At 36.5% G+C, this 22,802-nt stretch overlaps 1 protein-coding gene across 4 annotated transcripts; it reads left to right on the top strand.

Moving 5' to 3' along the window:
- Nucleotides 1-1,105: 1,105 nt before the first annotated feature.
- Nucleotides 1,106-22,138, top strand: tmem222b (transmembrane protein 222b). Of its 4 annotated transcripts, none has more exons than XM_051873322.1 (7): nt 1,106-1,340; nt 6,192-6,276; nt 10,212-10,243; nt 12,070-12,166; nt 12,391-12,521; nt 16,688-16,810; nt 20,537-22,138. In XM_051873322.1, exons 1-6 carry the CDS (start codon nt 1,222-1,224, stop codon nt 16,773-16,775), a joined length of 552 nt encoding a protein of 183 aa, XP_051729282.1. In that variant the 5' UTR covers nt 1,106-1,221; the 3' UTR covers nt 16,776-16,810; nt 20,537-22,138. The 4 variants fall into 4 exon arrangements, 2 of the variants coding, with proteins under 2 accessions (XP_051729282.1, XP_051729283.1); XM_051873323.1 differs by having other exon boundaries at nt 20,552-22,138; XR_007926587.1 differs by having other exon boundaries at nt 1,107-1,340; nt 16,688-17,001.
- Nucleotides 22,139-22,802: the final 664 nt, after the last annotated feature.

Consider the following 22,802-nt stretch of genomic DNA (forward strand, 5'->3'; position numbering starts at 1 on the left):
CATTCAACTACTCCAGCATCAAGATAAAAAGGTGGATTTTTGTAGCTAAGCTAAATATTTTGAGATCATTTTAATTGCATGCATACAAACGACCTTGGAAAGGAATAATCTAGAAGGAAAGAATAGATGAAACATCTTGGAAGTGGACTTTATGAAGCTGATGTGTGTAGACACTACCTGCATCTTCTGGCCTAATTGGGTTAGATGTGGGCAGAAATTGAAGTGGCATTTTGCAGGAGAACTCCCTTAGCTCGGCCATGATGAGCCCACAGTATCTGTGTCACTATGGCTTCGTTTATCAATGTCCGCTGGCTTTTGCTGAGTAGTTTGTTTTTGCCGTGCGCACCATATATCACCTGTCAGGTCTAATGGGGGCCAGTGAGGAGGACATATGGCTGCAGAGCATTCCCATGAGCCTCTCTTCTCCTCTAGTCCGATCCTCTTACAATGCAATCCATACAGCACTGAGGGAAAACTTAAGGCTAATTGATCTATAACTTACAAAAGGATCAGATACTGCAATGCTAAAGTTTAAGTGGGCTAGGCCTACTATTGAATTGCATTGTTTAAATATTCACAGTTAAACACATCCAAAGAAAGAAATGCTTAGTAGCCTCAATTGCAGAGCTTATCATATATATCATCATATCTCTCTTTATTAAAGTGAATTCATAACAAGATAGCACAATCAGTGCTACTCGCATAAACAATGATGATTTTTTTTTTATTATGTAGAATATTCTTTATTCAGAAAATGAAGTGCAAACAAACCAAGTCTGAATTTTTTTTTTTACATTTATTTATATAAAGGAGAAATCAATTAAAAATCTTTTACATTTTGAGTTATAGTTCATAATTTGGTGCAGTATGAATTTTTCATTTATCTTCTAATTTATCTTGATACCTGTGGCCATTGTTTTAATTGATATTCTCTTTGTATTGATGTAATAAATAAATAAATAAATACATTCACATACATAACGTGATGCCCAGATCCTCTCATACAGAAATGACTTTTATACTCATATATCTGTATATTCGTGTCAAATATGTCCTCACACAATGGTTAGTACTTTAAGTTTTGTTCGCTTGATTTTTACCATTGAAAAAGTGTGTGGTCTGCAGTGGCCATAGGGACCCCGGAAACGCGCCGCGCGTGTCGCCAGCGCGCTGCAGCTTCCAGGAAGCGGAACGAATGAAGTTCATTTCTCACAGCTGGTGATGGCGGATGCTGTCGAAATAGAGACCATGAAGAATTATAACATAGCGTTTGAGAGGATAGACCCGAGCATAAGCCGCTATCCCTACTGTATTGTATGGACGCCAATCCCTGTGTTATCGTGAGTGATTCTCGCCTCCACTGTTGCTTTTGTTTCATGTTAATGCTTTGAAAGCGATTCAGTCCCGTATAAAGAGGTTTGTGTTTATGATGGATGCATTACACACCAAACATTACACCAGCAAGCGACGCGTTGCTTGGCGTCATTGTGCAATTGCGGTATGGACCGCTTTGTTGATGTGGCAGCGTTCTGTCGCGTCGCTTTGACAGTAGTGTAAATCGTGTGTTGTTAAACATTAACTGATTTGGAATTTGAACTAGTTGTCCTGACAAGAAAAACCTGGTCGCTGTGTTTAAAGGAATAGTTCACAGAATTAAAAAAAAAAAAAAAAAAAAAATGTCATCAAATACTCATTCTGATGTTGCTCCAAACATGCAATTCTTTCCCGGAACTCAAAATATAAATATTCGAACACCGAGCACACGTTCTTGGAAGTATTTTAAAAAGCGTTCACACTCTTTGAAACAATACGAGTGGATGGGGACTGGCGCTATTGTGAGTGAATGGAGACTGGAGCTGCTCCAAAAATTACAAAAAGTAGTCCATACAACTCATGCTTTATATTCTGAGTATAGCTCTCTGTGAGGAACGGACAGAACTTCAGATTATTAGCTAAAATAGTATGTGTTTGTAATAAAAATATGGTGTGTAAAGGGCAAACAAGAATTGTTTTCAATTAAATGAAACCACATATGATCATCATTAAAGGCAAAATATGTAAGATTTTTGCAGTAAATATCCAAAAATCACTAGGCCAGTGTTATATATTTTGTTCAGTTGAGTACTTACAATATCTCAAATGTTTTCAACTATTTGTAAATCGTGAGAAAATCGCGATTTTAACCAAGGATACGGGATGTGTCCAGGATTCGCCTGTCAATGGCGTCATATCCGCGTTACCCTCAGTTTCCGGTTTTATTTTGTAGAAACCATGGAAACACCAAAGAATCTTTAATATATTACATGTTTTATTAGACAAGGGAACAACTGTTTGGTTACATTTATAGACAGAAACCGAATTATTGTTATAAAGCTCAACACGTTTAGTCTTATTGTTTCAATCTAGTTTTCTTGATTTTTCAGAGAGTACCATGCTCTTACCATGCCTCAGAGAAAAACACTATTTTGTAAAATAGCTAACATAGCATAATCAGATGCAGCTTTATTTTTTTTAGTAACAGATTCTTTTCCACCGGCTGTGAGGTAAAGACAACATCTCCCAAGATTCCGCGCTCAGCGTCATCAAGCTACGCCTTTGTTTTGAATAGGCGACCTCTAGCTGCGAAAATCTACATTTTGCAGCTTTAAGTGCTTCAGTGATGACATATTTTTTGTAGGCCAACCTGTAAGTTAGCATCACCCTGGTTTTCTTTCTTACATGTTTTGTTAATCATAATAATCTAATGATCAACTATATCAATAATCAAATGAACACCTTTTATGAATAAATACAATCTGCAGAAGTAAAAAGATAAAACAAAGTACACCATGGTTGCATGACTTAAAAGTCACTTCCAGCAACTCTTTCAATCTTTATTTGAAAACAAAAAAAGTCTCTGAAAGTTTTGTGTTGGAGTAGTTTGCATGATTATAAACACACATGAGTTTACCTGTTCAGTGTGATGACATTTAATTTCCCCGACAACCTCTGTAGTCCCATTTAGATTCTTGTTATCAACCGCCTGTAAAGTAAAAGCTTTATAATATCACATAATACCATGACAAGTATTACATCATAGACTAAAACGTGAAAATATGACACTAAATGTTAGAATGTACCAGGGTTCCCATTGTCATGGAAAACCTGAAAATAAGAATAAGAAAATAACCTGCAAAAGGCATGGAAGTGTCAAAAATCCCTAAAACTCATGGAAATTTCAGTAACTATTTCATTGGCTAAAAATTACTCTTTGTGCGTGCAAACTCTATCCCTGTCCTAAATCCTGATCCTAAATGCACGATATCGTACTGTTTATTGTAAGTATGCGCTGCAGTTACGTCGTCTGCCGCTTTAAATGCTCGAGCTCTTTCAGGTCGGGTGGATTCTGATTGGCTGTCTATGTTTTCATTGGTCAACAGCTGAAAAAAAAATAGTTTTGAAAGTGATTTCAACGATATTGTTTTTCTGTGCTGTTATCATTATAGTTGTGGTGCGGATTTCCCTATAGGGTGCAATAGTCGGGTTCTGTAAGTAAAAACTGATTGAACTAAAACTGAAAACTGATTGATTTTTAATAATAACTTATAAAACTTTAAAGACAGCCTTACTGTGAGGCTGTTGATCGTTAGTATTTGCTTCTGTCGAAGCCGTTAGCCCACATTATTTCAGCTTAGTTTTAAAATAATTGTTTAACAGTGGGATTTGTGGTGGAAAAACTACATTACCCATGATGCTGTACAGAAAATTTCACTAATCAGAGAGTCAAAACAAGCAAAACACGGCAAAAGATCTCTTTAGCTCCGCCCACTCCTATGCTCTCAAACTTCACAGTCTTGTATCTTTTGTATTTTTGTACTTTTTTGCTTCAAATCAAAGTTTGTAATGTTAGGATTCTCCTCGTAGCTGGTTGGCTTGGCTCATGGCTTATAACGCTTTAACAAAGAATTTTTTTGAAATCCCTATGGGAGAAATTAATGGAAAAAATACTTCCGGAACCAATGCCGCTGAAAAAGTGGGTGGAAAATGTTGCACTCTTCTTATAGAATTAGAACGATTATTAATACTTCATTAATACTTCATAGTTACAGTTATTGTCTTTGGTGTAAATGAGATTTTACACTTTCTGGTCAGCTTCTGTATTTTGTTTGTCATATAAGAAAGTGATTACAGTGTTTTCTCTTCTCCTTACAGAAAAGTAGTGTAGAAGTAGCATGGTACAGTGATGGTACCATTTTGTAATGCATATCACAGTAATTCGATAACATACATTATAATTTATGACCATTAGTTGCAAACACGACACCTTTGCTGAATCTTTGATGCATTAGTCTTAGGATGGAACTTGAGTTCACTAACATCAACAAGAGGAACCCATTATGTTCTCATCTGGGATCAGAATCCAAACTCCTTCTAATAATCACATTTGCTGAGATTAGACTGCTTACAGCTGATCTTAGACCAGTCCCCTGGTGTCCTTCACTGCAGATTATCTCAGTGTGAGAGTTCCTTGCCCCATGTTTTGTTTGTCTCCTGTATTTGGGTCAGCGGCTTGCTCTGTAGGACACTCTGTGATAAATATGCACATGGACAGGACCGTATCTGGGGTGCCGGCGTATGCCCTACTCCACTTCTGAAACTCCACTGGGGCTGTTTTATCCAGGATATTCATACTGTTATTCATATTACACCCCTGAGAGCTCTGTTGATAATACCTTTTTTAATCACTTTTATAGGAATGTTGGTCTAGTGTCTAATCCTCTTCCTTATCTGGTTGTCCTTTGGATTGCTGGTTCAGTTTCCCTGCTTGTTTGAATTCCAAAGCCAAAATAATATGAATATGAATCAGCAGGGGAAGCTGGATTTTGGCCAGGTGTATGATATTGAAAAGGGCACTCTCCAGCATCAAGCCTTGGGCTCACTTAGCTGTCCTCCCAAAACACACACAGTGTATGCGTACTTCCAACCCTTGTGAACAATTTCAAAATTTTTTTGTCTTTTCTTGAGCAATTTCCTTTTTTCATTTTTGCTCTTGCCATGCAGGTCTTGTAGGGGTTTATTTTACGTCAATGCTTGATGTTTAATGTCCCTGACAACAGCAAGAGCTTTAAAAAATTAAAAGGGGTAATACTGCTGTTTTATGTTGAAGAATAAAATATTCAAATATCTTGAGCTTGTGTTACTACAGACCTTAAGACCAATCAGACCAATCATAACGCCATATCCGCCATTTTGTCCGACAAACAAACCAGACACGAGAGTTAGTAGATTAGCGTCAGTGAGCTTGAACTTGAAAAATTGTGTGTATTGACGTCTTTCTGCAGTTGAAACAACATACATTCTGATGTTCATTTATGTATATTTCGTGCTAGCTAGTAGTAGGAGAGGATCTGTTCACGTGCTGATTAAACTGAGGTGCTACAGCGATCTGTCATGACACACTAAAGAGCCACAAAATGGTATTTGTTTGAATTTCTTAAAAAAAATAAAAAAAATAAAAAAAACTACAAAATTTGAAAGCTGAGACTTTGTTTCATACCAAAAGTAACCTCCTCTGTCTTGTCTGTCGGCATGTTGTCAGTGTCCTCTTTGCTTCGTGATGTATTTTTCACTGCGTGAGAACATGTGTGGCGTGAGCGCGCCATGGCTTGTCAGACATAACAACAGTAACTAAGGGGGGTGGGTATTTGCAAAAGGTCAAGTGGAATTGAAGTTTTGTTGTTTTTAATCTATGTAATAATAGGTTTACACGACAGCGATGAAATATTTTTTCCTTTGCATTTTTCGCTGTAATGTGCATGTCAGGCCAGTAGTTGGCAATGTCACTTTGTAAAGAAACACTACGTGCCTGTAGACTGAACACATAATGTGCACAGAGACTATAACAGTACAGTTTTCAAAAACGTGCACCATAAAGCCCATTTTCAAAAGTTTGGCGTTTTGGTGGCCTAAAAATGCATTGTCGTAAAAATGAACGGCCAAAGTTTTCCGTTTTTAGTTGAAAATGGTGTTGTGTAAACGGCCCCTTACTGTTGAGGTCCTCTGTATGGTATTGTACTCCTAAAAGTTATATTTATAAACAAAAAACAATTTTCGTCCTGGAAAATGGATGAACATTGATTTGAGGCAATGTTTCTCCAATAAAACAGAATGTAACATGTTTTCGTTGCTTTTCTTTGTTTTTACCCTTTCAGATGGCTGTTTCCATTCATTGGCCACATGGGCATCTGCACCTCCACTGGAGTGATCCGTGATTTTGCAGGTCCATACTTTGTCTCAGTAAGTATGTTCACATGCACGGTTGGTTTGTCTCTCCAGGAATACATGAGAGAGTGCATGAATGGACGTTTAAAACACATGCAGTAAAAAGCAAACATCTTTCCAGACATGAGAAGCATTTATTAACATCTTGTCCAACAAAAGACAACATTTAATAACATGTTTTTACTACAAACTCACAAAAGTTGAGCATCCTTCTGTGAGATGATGTGGCTTCTTACACAGAATAAGGCAGTCGTGTGTTTATTAGTCATGTTTAATCAATCAAAGCATTTCAATCTTCTGTTTATTCAACTACAGCGACATGACGTGTTATCTTCTTCTGCAGCAGGGCATATTTAGAGTTTCTGCGCAAGAGCGCCCTCTGGCTTTCAGATGGAGAAGCATTTACTACTGATCACAGAGCCGTACAGCTCTGACAAGCTGCGCATGAAAAAATCACAGCCTTTTCCAAATTGCGTGCGGTTTAATCGTGAAAAATCGTGCAGCCCTAGCGCGTATTGCCACCTGGTGGGCTTTTCTGTCTCAACATTCACCTTGCGCATGCGCTGTTGTACGCGCACCGTCCGGGGATGTCAACGGATCCTCCTGATGATGAAAATTACGTCACATGGACAGTGCGCTGACCGTCACAGAACGTGGATGGCCGAAGTATACTTTGGACTTTAAAGGGATAGTTCACCCCAAAATTACAATTTTTTCATTAATTACTCGCCTTTATGTTGTTGAATTTTTCTGAACACAAATGAAGATATTTTTAATATTCTCTCATCATTTTTGTCCATCCATTGAAAGTCCATTCAACCAAAATTTGAGAGTGTACCGTTAAGTTGAGAAGAAACACCTGCATTTCTTTGAGCATCTATGAACATTTTTGCCAGCACTTTTTCACAGTGGAGAGAGAGCACATGCTCATGGTTGCCAGATTGCATAAAATGAGTATAAAATTGGGAAAATTTCCAAGTTGTGCAGGTTTAAATCTATAGATGGTTTGGATCTCTTTTAATCTGGCAACAATGAGCTTGTTAGAAGCCCGTGGAGGCTTGTTACTGCAAGATGCCTGTGCCGTGTTATAAATGGCTGACTGGGCTTGTACTTTGCTCCTATCTGACCTCAACAATGTCAAACAACCTTTTGTTGACATATAAAGGCCTTATAAAGTTTGACTTATCAAGTTTGTACAGGGAAGAGTGTTCCTGTAGATAAAGGTCTCTATAATTTGGTGCAAAATTCCTATAAGTTCCGTTCATAAGTGGATCATTTTAGCTTTCACTAGAAATCACTGGAAAGTTCAATATTTGCCACCAGCTTCCTCTGTGACTCTGTACAAGCACATCGTGTTATTTCCAACAGAAAAATCTATACCTGTGCAAAAAGGTGCAGAGCAGAGGAGGAATCTTGTCTGTAATAGGACATGTGGTGAAAGCTACACCTCCATCCTTTTGCTCCGTGGGCTTTCTGTCCTGATAATTGCAATGTTCTCAGCCAGTTCTGGAGTCTTCTTGTTAAAAATACATGATAGTATCTTTGAGTTCACAGTCAGGGCAGCTCTATCTCATAATGCACTTAGTATTAAATGGAACCACAAAAGAGACCCAACCGCTTGTTCATAAGAATCCTGAACAAATTTAGACAAGCTGTTCATACAAAACTTAAATTTAACATAATACAAAAGCAGTCTACTTCAGGTTTGGACATTATCCTTTAAACAGATCTCTGTTAGACAGGAGCAAAAGTGAAATGTCTTGGGTAGAGCGAGGCCGGTAACATGAGAGGGATGTGGTTATTTGACCTGCGGTGATACGGGCCAGCACACATTGAAGTGCACTACAATCTGCTGCACTTAACTTCGCTTGTGGCTGACAGGGACTTAAACACATCTCGCATGTGGAATGAGCGGGCGATGTGGGTTGAGGTTAGTTCACAGTAAGTTCACAGAGTTTTAGAAATTCCTAATTCCTGATTATTACATTTCAGAAGATTATGTATATGACGCTTGCACCTTCAAAATATGTTGCAACAGTTAGGTGCTTTAGGTGGTTGCTTGTGGTCTTTTACCACATTGCTATATGGATGCTAGGGTGTTGATTAGCAGTTGCTTACAGATCTATGTCAAAAGACCACAGATCTGCTGCTTCTGCCCATTCTTTCACAAATGTTTCTAGAAGCAGTCTGCATGCCTAGGTGCTTGATTTTATACACCTGTGGCCATGGAAGTGATTGGAACACCTGAATTCATTGATTTGGATGGGTGTCCTAATACTTTTGGCAATATAGTGTATATGCATTTAGAAAATAGGGTGAATTTTAAATTCATGCTGACTTGAGTAGTTTTGACTTTCCAGTTCCCTCTTTTCCGAGAGCCTACTCTGCTCTGATTGGTCAGATGTGTCTGTTGTGATTGGTCTACCGCTTACAGTGCGTGTCGAAAAAGAAACGCTCATTATCATGTCTGAATTTCAGTTTTGGAGGCTTTCTCAGTGCTTGTATACACAGTGATACGAACAGTAATGATGGCGTCGTTTTAACCGTTTCAATTCGAATGCAAGTCCTCATCCTTTGGAAGCGCAGTGCAGAAAATTGCGTCTTCTCTACATGTCGACAACACAAACTAAACTCTTTCAGGCCTCAGCTACAACTACAGTGTTTGAGGGCGGGTCAAAGTAGACGTTGTTCACGAGCAGCCAATGAAGATCATAGGCTGGCATTATGTAAATGTCTTACAAACATGCGTTGGTTTGCAACCATTCCAGTAGGACTGGAATTACTGACGACTCATATCGGCAGTTCAGAATCGACAATGGCTGTGTCTGAAATCATCCCCTGCACCCTTAAATAGGGCAATATTTGAGGGGACAGCCATTTGTAGTGGTGTCTGAAACAATAGTGGATGTTATCGAGTGCACTCATTCAATCCCATAATGCACCGCAATAACGAGTGTTCAGAGGCTAAAAATGCCCATAATGCAAAAGAATTCCCGCATCTCGTCAGAAAATGCCGCCTGCAACTGAATCATCCATCTATCCGTTTTTCCAAACCGGGTCCAATGTGTAAAATAAAGAAAATTTAAAAAATATATGTCCAATGAATTTTGACTAAGCAATATTTAAAACTTTAATATTTCATTATATGTTACTGTAGATGCTGTTTGATTGTGTAGTGCTATTTAAAGTGTGAAATAGATTTGAATGGACTGAAATAGACTTGTTACAGTTGCTATTAAAGGGGCTTTTTGTTGCTACTGGTCTTGTGGTGCTGTCAGGCAATTCGTGCTGTCATCAGCTGCAGCTCTACAGTCATTAGTCACATGGCCTGGCAGCAGAATTGAGCTGCCTTGAGCAAAGATAGCTGATTTCAATAAACTTACTTGAGATGAGTGGCATGCTAACAGATAGCTCCAGGTAATACAAATCTCACTGGAATACTGGATCCCACAGAGAGAAGTGTGAATTCACAATATCTGTCAGGACAGAGGGATGTGTATGGAAGTTTGTTTCTGCCACAGAATAATAATAAAAAAGGTAATTGTGGCTTTTTATTATTTATAAAGAAAAAAATAGAAGTGTGAGATATAAACTTGCAATTAAAAATGTAATTGCTGCTATTTATCTCACAATTCTGACTTTTATTTATTGCAGTGCCAAGTTTATTTCTTGCAATTATGTCTTTTTTTCCTCAGAATTGCGATATTTAAACTCATATATTCAAGGGAGAAAAGTCATAATAATTGTGAGATAAAAAGCCTTAATTACCTTTTTTTTTTTTTTTTTTTTTTTTTATTCCATGGTGGAAACAAGTTTCCATACATCTGTTATGAATTCTTTAAAAATAACAACAACAACAAAACACCTATGCTTAGAGATTTGTTGTTGTTAGTTGTCACATTGTACACACATACAGAGTTTATTAATGGTCTGTTTTGCTGCTCTTGCAGGAAGACAACATGGCGTTTGGAAGACCAACAAAGTGAGTCAATGTTCCTGTGTTGGGTTGGTCAGCATGCTCAAAACACATTTACTTTTTTGGGGGGGAATCAATCTATGAATGGCTTACTTCTAGTTCTCTCTGTATATTAAGCTGGGAAACAAAAAAGTATTTAAAGCTGCAGTCCGTAAGTTTTGCCTCTTTGTCGCCATCTCTGTTCGAAACCTGCAATTGCAGTTATTTGCGGAATTATCATCTTTACGTGGGTTGTGCATCGGCACGGCTCCTCATCGCGTATTAATCTAATGCTTTGAGGAGAATGTGTGGCTGTCAGTCACCGCACCGGTGGATACTGTACAGGTACTTCGGAATCACAGAGTGTAGTCTTGGAAGTATGACCAAAATAAGAATTTTCACTGGAAAATGTCATTTGATCAAGTAAGTAACAAATCTGCCACTTTTGTTCTGACCAACTGAGGGAAACAAAAGTATTACAATAAATCGCGCTACCATTGGTGATTAAATCTAAAGATCACTTAGCTCATATCACATCAAACTGTGCAAATTATTATTATTGTTATACTTTGTTCTCAAATTGTTAATGTTAACAACATCAGCATTGTGTGACTACGTGTATTTAGCATTACCTGTAGATTTCAATTTCTGTACAGTCTAATCTCTAATTGGCCATTTGTCATACCATAAAATCCGCCATCAAAATGATAAGTTTAATTATTCCAGCTGCTGTGAGAAAAGGCTATAAATCTTCCGTCACCTGCAGCACATGTGATATAGCCTACTAGCTGGGACTCCTTCTTTATATAAACAGACGTGACGTAATGATGCAGAGACGAATGGCGGCATGCTCGAATTTCCCGTGGAAACCCACCAGTATCATGCGAGTATTAGAAAACATTATTACAAGTTTACCATTGTGAATCGGGCTAAGGTAAGGAGTTTTAAACACTGACTGGTTATGTACTTGCTCAAAAATTGATTTATTTTCGATAATTTTTAACCAGAAAAAGTTACGGACTGCAGCTTTAATGATCCAAGAAATTAGTCTATGTTCAGACTGTCAGTCAGAATACGATTTTTGTGCATATCCGATTGGAATCCGATCATATTTAGCAAAAAAACAAAAAAATCACAATTTTACCAATCCGTTTTGAGCTATATTCATATGTGGATTGAAATGCTATTCAAATTGCATTCCTGAAATCCGCTTCAGTCTGACTGCTCTAATCGGATTTTGCTTGGTTTGTCATTCTCTCACACCATGTAAACATGTCAGATGATGTTATAGAAAACAAGTCACTGCAGAAACAAGGTTGTGTTGTTACGAGGTGCCGGTCGAGCATAAAATTACAATATAATGAAGACAGGTTGAATTTTGATTGCGAAGGAGACAACAGCACGGAATAAAGCCACGCACGTGGACGCAGTAGTTCAGCGCGGCAGCTAACATTGTCATGTTATAAATAAAAAAAACACCTCCATGTTGCTTTTGCTGTTGTTGTTTTTGCCGCATTCCTACTAAACGCAACGTCATTGCCATAAAAACCAATGCAGATATTCATGAAAGAGCACCACAGGACACATAAATTGAACCAAACAGTTGCGATACACAGTGTGGACAGTCAATAATTTAGATCAGATTCCAATTCGATATACAAATAATCGGATTTGGACTGACAGTGTGAACATAGCCTTACAGATGTCACCTTTAAGGTCCTCCAACAGTGGTTATAAAAGAAATTACTTGGCTTGTTGAGCTGCGTTGTGGGGTTAGGCTTTATCTGATAGATGTGCTTAATGATACATACTGGCCATGTATTTGATGCAGTGTTTATCTGCTTTATTCCCAGGTACTGGATGTTAGATGCAAGTAAAGTATATGCCAGTGGATCTAACGTGTGGGACACAGCAATTCACAATGCATCAGAAGAGTATAAACAGAGAATGGTAATATGTGTTTCTTCCCTATTTCACATTAAAAGAGTTGAAATCCATATTATGAACTACAGTAAGAAAATCAAAAACTGTAAATGGTCCCTTGCAATCTTATGTTGATATCTCATGTGACAGTTTATTACAGAATGATGTGGTGGGTAGGGGGGGATTCTTTGAGCATCCGTACAGAAAAACTGCTGTTTATTTCCTGACGGTTATCTCTGCTTTCCCTGCAGCACAACCTTTGTTGTGACAATTGTCACTCACATGTTGCCATGGCACTGAACTTGATGCGCTATGACAACAGCACCTCGTGGAATATGGTGAATCTCTGCCTACTCTCACTCATTCATGGCAAACACGTCAGGTGAGATTAATAGAGCTTTTCACACTGTTGCTTTCAAATATATTAGTGTTTGTGCTTTAATCAGATTTCTAAATTTCAAAATCTTTTGTTGGTGTAATTTGTGCAACTTTACAAATAGGCTACCAAGCTACTAATAATTAAAACTGACTAGACTCAAGTTATCCTTTTTAAAAAGTAGTTAGCTACACACCAGGCTGCTAATAATAAGTATACTACCTTTCAAAAGTTTGGGGTCCTTTTTTTTTTTTTTTTTTTTTTTTTTTTTTAATTAACAAATACTTTTATTCAACAAGGATGCATTAAATGTCAAAAATCAATTAAAAGTGGTAGTAAAGACTGTTACAAATGTCTTATAATGTTACAAAAGGTTTATTTCAAATAAATGCTGGCTGTTTGGACTTTCTATTTATCAAATAATCATGAAAAATGCATCACAGTTTGAACAAAAATATTAAAGGATTAGTTCACTTTCAAATGAAAATGTACTCACCCTCAAGCCATCCTAGGTGTATATGACTTTCTGATGAACACAATCTGAGATAATTTAATAAATATCCTGACACATCTGAGCTTTATAATGGCAGTGAGCGGGATCAACGAGTATGAAGCTCAAGAAAGTGCCTCCATCCACATCCATCCATCATAAACGTACTCCACACGGCTACGGGGGGTTAATAAAGGCCTTCTGAAGTGAAGCGATGCATTTGTGTAAAAAAATAAATAAATAGAGCCTTGGTGAGAATAAGAGACTTTCAAAAAACATTAAAAAATCTTACCGACCCCAAACGTTTGTGTAGTAGATAATTACACAGAAGCGGTTTAGGTGGGGGAATATCTTTTCAAAAGTGTAACTATCAGATAATGCCTTTTTTTTTTTTTTTTTTTTTTTTCAGAGCAGTATTTATCTGTCTCAAAAACAATCAATTGAGGATCACTAATCATAATGGGCTCTATTCACTTTTGCTGCAATATGATCAGCACTACAGTGTTAGACTGGATGTAAGTTCAAAACTTTGTGATAAATCGCCACATTTGAATAATTATTAGGCCTGATTGTTTTTTTTGTTTTTTTTTTGTTTTTTTAGAGTTGTTGTAATTAATGAAATACGTTTATCTTGTATATTCCGGGAAAAAAGATGTGGCCGTACAAATCTGTAAATCTTTTTTCAGTTGATTTATTTAAATGATCCAACTGAGTGCACTGTTTTATTTTTGCAGTATATTTTGCCATCCAAGTAGTGTCTAGTAAAGCACAGCCAAAGTGAATGCTCCCTGGTAATGCTTCTCAAAAAAGTAACCTATAGACCTAAAGTAGAGCACCACTGCAGTGTATTTTATCATTTCAACTATAAGATTAGATGTAGTATGTTTTAATAAAGGTGATAAAGTGCATCTCATAGTAACTTTAAGTTGAATAAGCAACAAACATAAACAATTAATTTTTAATCCCATGGATTACAGGGATTCTTGTAACTGTCAAGCAGATCTTAAGGTCTGATTATTATTACTTATTGTGTCAACATATATGAGACTATGGGGACTTAAAGGGATAGTTCACTCAAAAATGAAAATTATCCCATGATTTACTTAACCTCCAGCCATCCTAGATGTATATGACTATCTTCTTTCAGATTAACACAATCGGAGATATATTTAAATATATCCTTAGTCCTCTAAGGTTTATAATGGTAGTGAATGAGGGCCTGCATTTTCAACAAAAAATAAATAAATGCATCCATCCATAATCAAAGTAATCCATACGGCTCCAGTGGGTTAATAAAGGCCTTTTGAAGCGAAGCAATGCATTTTTGTAAGAAAAATATCCATATTTAAAACTTTATAAATTCAGATAACTAGCTTTCGGCGGACGACTGGCCATTTTATATCCAAAATTCGATTTTAAATCTTCTCTGCTGCAGGATTGCATAATTATAGGACTGAGAAATTGGACCCAGTGCTCTGTTTTGGGTGTCGGCTAAAAAGGCATCTACATGGCACCTGAAGCTGTCCACTCAAGTCTAATAAGGGATTGCTTCAGACACAACTTTTTATTTATTTATTTATTTATTTTTTCACACTACTGGTTGCTGTCTGAGAACACAATGCATGTGCATTGGCCCCAAGGGAGTGAGAGGGATTCACACAAGGATAGACTGTCATGGCGTCTCTCACTGGCACCCAGGTGTAATTGAAAGCGTTGCATTGAGTGTATGTTTCTCATGGCCCAAAGTGTTCAGTGTGCATCCATCACTGTTTATTATGAGAATTCTACTGTCAGTCACTAAAAACGAACTGCCGGTATGAACTCATGATGCAGCTATTTTGTCCTCCAACTTGTGGAAGCACATTGTTGTGGTTGCATCAGAATGTAGAGTAATTGGAAGTCAGACAGGGCCGGAATTTTGACTATCAGCATGAAGTCTGGTCCACTTTACAACATATTGTAGATTTTGCAGCATATTCTACTCTTATATTGTTAAATCAACAAACAGTGTATGTGCTGTTCAGTGGAATGTAATGGGATATCACAATAATAATTTGTCTTGTTTTTCACCATTTGTTCATTTTGCCTGTGATTAATGGAGTTTGCTTTAGGCAAGCATCACCACCCTTGTGAAAAAGAAGGGTGCTTAATTGTATTGAATTATTAATTAAATCAAAGGCCACTTAAGCGTACTTAAAGGATTAGTTCACTTTAAAATGAAAATTACCCCAAGCTTTACTCACCCTCAAACCATCCTAGGTGTATACGACTTGCTTCTTTCAGACGAATACAATCTGAGTTATATTAATAAACACCCTGACGCTATCAAGCTTTATAATGGCAGTCAACAGGGGTCAAGAGTTTGAAGCGTAAGTTACGCTTCAGACGCAAGTAGAATCCATAAGGTAGTTTGGCCGGAAGCTAGTTATTTTACTTTATAGCGTGTTTAAATATGGATATTTTCCTTACACAAATGTATCGCTTCACTTCAAAAGGCCTTTATTAACCCCCCGGAGTCGTGTGGAGTACATTTATGACAGATGGATGCACTTATTTGAACGTCAAACTTGTGACTCCCGTTCACTGCCATTATAAAGATTGATAGCGTCAGGGTGTTTATTAATATAACTCTGACTGTATTTATCTGAAAGAAGAAAGTCATATACACATAGGATGGCTTGAGGGTGAGTAAATCATGAGGTAATTTTCATTTTAAAGTGAACTAATCCTTTAGCCTTAACCCTAAACTTTCATGACTTTCTTAACACACACTGAAGTACACTACAAAGTACACTTTGTAATAATGCCAAACTAAAAATTCTACTTAAATAAAATAATCTTTTGTCATGCTTTAAAGAAGTACACTTATTTTGATGTATTTACTAACATACTAAAGCACATGTAAAGTATTTTATTATAATTTTAACTGTAGTATGTTATTCAATATTACATTTAAAATATTTTAAATGTGCAAAAATTACTTGTGTGCATTTACAAATATATTTAAATACATGGCTTACAACTTTCAGTATAAATGACATTAAAGTATATTTTATTTTACCATAAATGCTTGTGAGTACATTCAGCAGTAAATGTTAACCATATTTCAAAGACAACAGAAGTAATTATGAAATTATGTAAAGATGTACTTTAGTCCTTACATTGGTCAAAAAAGCCCACAAAAATACAACTAATTGCATTTATTATAAATTTAAACTATAATTCATTTTAGTTTAATTGCAAATAACATGCAATTAAGTGTACGAAAACATTACATTCAGTTCGCACTTGTATTCTTTTAAAGTATATTATAAGTACAGCTGTATGCTAGTGTACTTCTTTTTCACAAGCACATTAGTGTTGCTCCTACATTGGGTTAGTGATCTGAACAAACCCTAACCATAAGCATTATATTATGTCAAGTAACTTGATTGGACTTACAGAAAGTACAATTGTAATAATAATAATATTAATTATATATATATATATATATATATAATATATATAATCTGCTGACCATTCAGAAACCACCCAGAAAACCTTTGCATCATGCTGGCATGTTTTGCGCAGACAAGCACCACTAGCATATGAGAATATTTCGTTTACGTTTTCATCTTCGGTTAAAATTTGTCTCACTTCCTGTGTCCCTCTCACAGACATTTTTTTTTCTGTCCTTCTACAGTTGCCTAGGCTTCCTGAAGACCTGGCTTCCATTCTGCATCTTAACCAGCGTCATCCTGGCTGTTGCCCTGTCTCTAAACCTGCGATGACCGCGCAGGATCAGATAGAGGTGGGGCGGCTCAGGGTGAGTGGGCACAAAGTCCAGTGCCCATCGGGGACCCATTTCTTCAGCTTAAGGGGGACTCCAATGAATGTCAACTTGAAGTCCAGCTCTTCAAAGCGTAGAGGAGCTCAACATCAAAAATCAAATGCTAAACCTCTTTGTCGTAGGGTAGAGACAGCAAATACACCATGGCTTCAACGTCTTGTGGTGATGTAAGAAACGCTATTCTCAAAAACCTGTCTTCCAAAGGCATGACTTTGGTGTCTCTCTTGAGGGTTATGGTGCTCATTTATTGTTTGGTCAGATTTTGATCTCCAAACTATAACTGCTGTTTAGGAAAAGTAACACTATAACTTATATTGTCTTATATACATTGTCTTATATTTTAAATATAACTTGAATATGAATTTCTAATGATGCTGTGTTCTTTCTGAGAACATAGTTTATTGCAGAAACAGTGCATTATATATTGAGATATACTGGAAGATGGATGACCTTTTAAAATTCTTACCATGAATATGAAAGCTTATTTTAATTATCACTTTTAATATTTATTTCATTTAAAGTATTTGTTCACTTTCAAATGAAAATTGCCCCAAGCTTTACTCACCCTCAAGCCATCCTAGGTGTATATGACTTTCTTCTTTCTGATGAACACAATCTGAGATATATTTATAAATATCTTTATGCATCCGAGCTTTATAATGGCAGTGAGCGGGATTAACGAGTATGAGCTGAAGAAAGTGCCTTCATCCACATTCATCCATCATAAACGTGTGAACTCCTCACGACTCCGGGCGGTTAATAAAGGCCTTCTGAAGCGAAGCGATGCATTTGTGTAAAAAATATCCATGTTTAACAAGTTATGAAGTAAAATATATAGCTTCCGCCAGACCGCCTTCCGTATTCAAATTCCAAAAAAAACGGAACTGGCATCGCGTCAGTTAAGCTTTTTCCGTAAGTTGAATAGGGAAGGCGTAGGACGTAGTGTAAGGTTTTTGAACTGCAAGAGTTTTACACTTTCTTCGTAAGTAGAATATGGAAGGCGGAAGCTAGATATTTAACTTGTAAAATATGTTTTTTTTTTCGTTTTTTTTTTACACAAACACATCACTTCGCTTCAGAAGGCCTTTATTAACCACCCAGAGCCGTGTGGAGTAAACGTTTATGATGGATGGATGTGGATGGAGTCACTTTCTTCAGCTCATACTCATTGATCCCACTCACTGCCATTATAAAGCTCGGATGCGTCAGGGTATTTATTAATATACCTCCGATTGTGTTCATCAGAAAGAAGAAAGTCATATACACATGATGGCTTGAGGGTGAGTAAAGCTTGGGGTAATTTACATTTGAAAGAGAAAAAATATTTTAAGAGTACCCTTTCAGTCATTTTATTGGCAAGGCTAACCATCAACCAATATAGATTTTGCTTTAAATATTGCAGCTTGGCATGCTTTAAAGTGTAATTGTTTTTTATACAAAAAATCTAATTGCATATGGAGAATTGATAGTTAATGCATAAGCAAAGTTGTTTGCATTATAGATTTAAAATCATTCTTTGCATAAAACTGCCTGACCAGCTATTATTATATTACATAATTTACTGTCATTTTATTAATTTACTATTATTATATTGCATTAATCATTACAAAATGGCATTCTCAACCTATTTGCTTAAAGTGGAATGTGACATATTCCAAAGTGAAACAGGATATTCAATGAGGAAATCTAGGCTGGGATTTGATTTTATCCATTGGGAATTGGAGTTCCATAGAAGAATAGAGCCAGACTTGAATGCAAGGGGTTGAAATTAAAGTGTCATTGGTGACTTTAGCTTAAAAGGACATTAAGTCAGTTAATTTGAGGAATTATAACAAAGACAGACATGATCCTAATCTAATCCTGCACAGTAAGACTAGGAGCAAAGGAAAATAAATGAGGTCATAATTTTGATGTCATGTTTCCGTTAATAAATCTTTGTTGTTCTGCGAATCACTTGATTCACATTGCAGCAATTTTGAATGTTCTGTTTGAAAGCTTTACTCTTTCAATCATGAACTATGAAATGACGTTTAATGCTTCCAAATGTTGTTTCCAAAGGAAATATCAAAGGGTATAAATGGCAGTATATGCCTAGTCTATTATATGCCACACAATGTATGTACTCACACACACAGAGAGTACATGCATTGTGTGGCACACACTCACACATTTATAATAACTTGATTTAGGATCCAGGTACTGTATGTATTATGATGTCAAGCGTATTATTTTGACCCAAAATCAAAAATGTCAAATTTATGTCACATTTAATGGCAATTGACCATTCGCAAAGACCCGCCTCCTTTAGTTACTGTTGCTATGTCCGACAAGCCATGCCAATCTCATGCTACATGTTCTCACGCAGTGAAAAATACATCGCGGAACAAAGAGGACACTGACAACGTGTCGACAGACAAGACAGAGCAGGTTACTTTTGATATGAAACAAAGTCTCAAATTTCAAATTTTGTCATTTTTAAAGAAATTTAAACAATAAATACCATTTTGTGTCTCTTAAATGTCTTAAATCGCTTTTCAAGTGGCTCGTGAACCGATCATCTCTTCTCTTCCTACTAGTTCATTTATAGCATCAAATAAACATGAATGAACATCAGAAGGAATGTTGTTTCAATCGTGGAAAGACGTCAGTACACACCATTTTTCAAGTTCTAGTCCACCTACCTTAATCTGCTAATTCCCCTGACTGCTTTGTCAGACAAAATGGCGGATTCGGCGTTATGATTGGTTAGATCGCCTGTCAATCAAACTCCTGGCGAAGGGTCAATTAAGCACATTTCCTAGCATGAGGAAAAACTATTATTATATTGTATTGTATTTATACAGTTACTTGTAGTAAATCTATATTGAGTAAAAGCTGCAAGAAATTAATGAAAATTTGGGGCAGGGAGTGGATGTATTTGTCATAAAAATCTTAATTATCCAAATAACATGCTTTATTTTCTTTATACAAAATATATTTATTTTTCCTTCTAATTTTGGATGTAAATGGCCTGTTTTTGTGAGAATCACTCGTACATCTGAATAGATCTGACTGGTGTATAATCAGGAAGAAAAACAAATCAAAAAAGTCAAATTGGGCCCTCAAAAATATTACATTATTTTTATTATAATAACAACAACAACAACAACAACAACAGTAAATACTGTATTTAAAGTAATGAAATTTTTGGGGATTTCTTTTTAGTTGTCATGAAAAAATTAGTTGTCCTTCTAATAGCAGGCTTTATTTTCTTTATGCAAAATATATTTTTGTTTTCTTCTGATTTTGGATGAAAATGTCTCACTCGTACATCTAAATGGATCTGATTGTAGTGTATAATCTAAAAGAAAAACAAACCTGAGGTCAAATTGGGCCCTCTGTGTTCTAGATTGAACTTAACCATTATTACTGTAATCCAGTACACAGAAATCCTGTTAGAGGTCTGTTTGCTTTTCTCCACTGTAGCCATGAACTGTGCATTTATTTTCAAACACATATCAAACCCTGCTGTAATCTTAGACTATGATCTGGACACCAAATCCATTTCCATGGCTCCTGTGCATAAATGAAATCCCCCCCCCCCCCCCCCCCTTTGTTTAGACTCAAAAAGAAAAATCACTGAACTCCCCTCTTATACCTATTTCTCTCTTCTCACATTTTTCCTTTTCATTCCCCCTTTCACACTCTCTTGGTCTTTGGAAGTATTGCCAAGAGCAGCAGGTAGCCAAGTGTCTTGAGCTCTTTGGAGACTCTTCAGATGGGCTGCTGTGTGTGAGGAGTGTGTGGCCCCTGCTGGCACCGGCTAGAGCTGATCAGATTAGAAAGCCTGTGTGAAGTGTGACGTTCTTACCGACGGCTTTCCTGTCTTCAAAGACGTGAACTAGTGGATCAGAAGCGCATTTGACTGTTTTAATAGTCACTGCAGCCCAGTACTTCCCATTTCCTGTTTGTAATCCCTAAAGATGAGGGCATTCCACAGGTTTATACTTTTATAAAACATTCATTCATTCACTGAAATCTTTCTATGGTTATAATATCTATGTAAAATGTTAAATTCACATGCCACTTTCCACAAATAGGGTACAAAAGCGCCTGAAATTAAATATAAAAGATTTTATTTTCCATGTTACAAAGTGATAAAAGATTTTATTTTCCATGTTACAAAGTGGCACTTACATTTTTTGATAGATTTTTGGCATTAGAACAGTTTAATTAGCAGATTCCATAACTATCCATATCTTATCTATGCGTAAAAATGAGCTGCAAATGTTTTCCTTTCATGCACTGCTGTTAAGCTCAGCATTACACTACCTTTGCACAATTACTAACACATAGACTTTTAATATTCACAAAACTATCACCTCAAACCTTCTGCAGCTGCATTAGTGTGTTTGAATTAGCGTGTGTGCGTGTGTGCGTGTGTGCGCGTGCGCGCGCGTGTGTGTGTGTGTGTGTGTGTGTGCGCACGTGAATGTTTGCTTATTAGCATGTTCTCTATAAGCCAGTACGCATGTGTCTGTTACTGAGAAAGTATGATATTGGTGATTAGTATTTAACACTTGATAGTTCTGGGTTTCTTATTTATTGCTAATAATCAAATGTATTTTAATATCAAGTTATTAGAATCTTTGTAATAATATATTTTGCCTTCTAGAGAACTGGCTGCATGTATTTTGCCCTCTGGCTGTAGTATGTGTGGTATGTTGAGTGTTCTAGATAAATAAGAGAGGCAGAATGCTTCTTTTTTTTTTTAACCCTGAATAACGTCAACCATTCAGTAAAGCACATGGAACAACTAGAAACAGGGTAAAATAAAAACACTTCACAAGGCCTTTCTTACTCCAGATGAGTTACCACTTAATTTTATATTCATAAGGCAATAACCTTCTACACTATTCTGTATTCAATATAAGAAGGTGAAGAAAGATGACTGTATGCTTTATCTGATTTGTTTTTATAAATTGTGCATCCGTTTAAATTGGTCTTTCATTGTCTTTTACTTTTCCTTTCTTTTACTCCAAAGCACCCAGTAATGGGGATTTTAAATCGAGTTATTGAGTTTGCACAATTAATTTCCTCATAGCTGAGTCTGTGTCCATAGCAAGACCACCAATGGCAAAAGCCAATATCCTGCCATCAAAAACCAATGGAAACGTAAAATCATCTTCTATGTCATTTAAAGTTCCCAGTTTTGTATAATTATCATCAAATTTCAAACAGATTCTGCCAACAATATAATGTATGATATTTAATGTCCATGCATTATTGATATCAATAAAAAATGTTTACTATTACTATATACAATGTTTGTTTGTTTTTATTTGTAGTGCAAAGCAACATTGTCTCTATATGATGAAAGACTTAAAGGGTTAGTTCACCCAAAAATGAAATTTCTGTCGTTCCAAACCCGTAAGACCTTCGTTCATCACAAATTAAGCTATTTTTGATGAAATCCAAGGTATTAAAGACATAGTTAAAATAGTCAATGTGACTACAGTGGTTCAACGAGAAGCGACGAGAATACTTTCGCTTTTTAAAACGGTTAGTTCCTGTCTTTGATTCTGATCGGTCAATAGCTGTGTTTTATTCACAATAAAACACGGTTATGACCGCTTCACCCATCGGTTCTGTTTATCACTACACAACACCCTTAGCAACCACTCTTAGCAACGTAAACTGTATGTTCTCAATTGATATTGTTCATTGAAGCTTACTGTATTATGTAGAAGAGTATTGTGAGAAAGAGATCAAGTGAGCGAGTTTATTACCTGCATTCAGATTTAGCATTTTCCTTCAGGTCAGTCCTATGTTCATAATAAAAAATCTGTTTAAATGTCTGATGTATTATCTTGTCCTTTTAACAGTTAAGGGGTTTTCCGTCACTGACAGCGCTAGTCAAAGCATTTGTCAGTTGCGTCTTGTTCCGTGTTCACAACAATTCAGTCTTTTCAATGTAAATGTCTTTGCT

This window comes from Ctenopharyngodon idella, chromosome 19 (genome assembly GCF_019924925.1).
Source record: "Ctenopharyngodon idella isolate HZGC_01 chromosome 19, HZGC01, whole genome shotgun sequence".
NCBI classification, from domain to species: domain Eukaryota; kingdom Metazoa; phylum Chordata; class Actinopteri; order Cypriniformes; family Xenocyprididae; genus Ctenopharyngodon; species Ctenopharyngodon idella.

Bases quoted from the DNA above. Each gene is read 5' to 3' on its own strand.
- tmem222b (XM_051873322.1), top strand. From the start codon at position 1,222: ATGGCGGATGCTGTCGAAATAGAGACCATGAAGAATTATAACATAGCG. The intron at 1,341-6,191 runs GTGAGTGATTCT...TTACCCTTTCAG, and splicing joins ACGCCAATCCCTGTGTTATC to ATGGCTGTTTCCATTCATTG. The intron at 10,244-12,069 runs GTGAGTCAATGT...CTTTATTCCCAG, and splicing joins GCGTTTGGAAGACCAACAAA to GTACTGGATGTTAGATGCAA.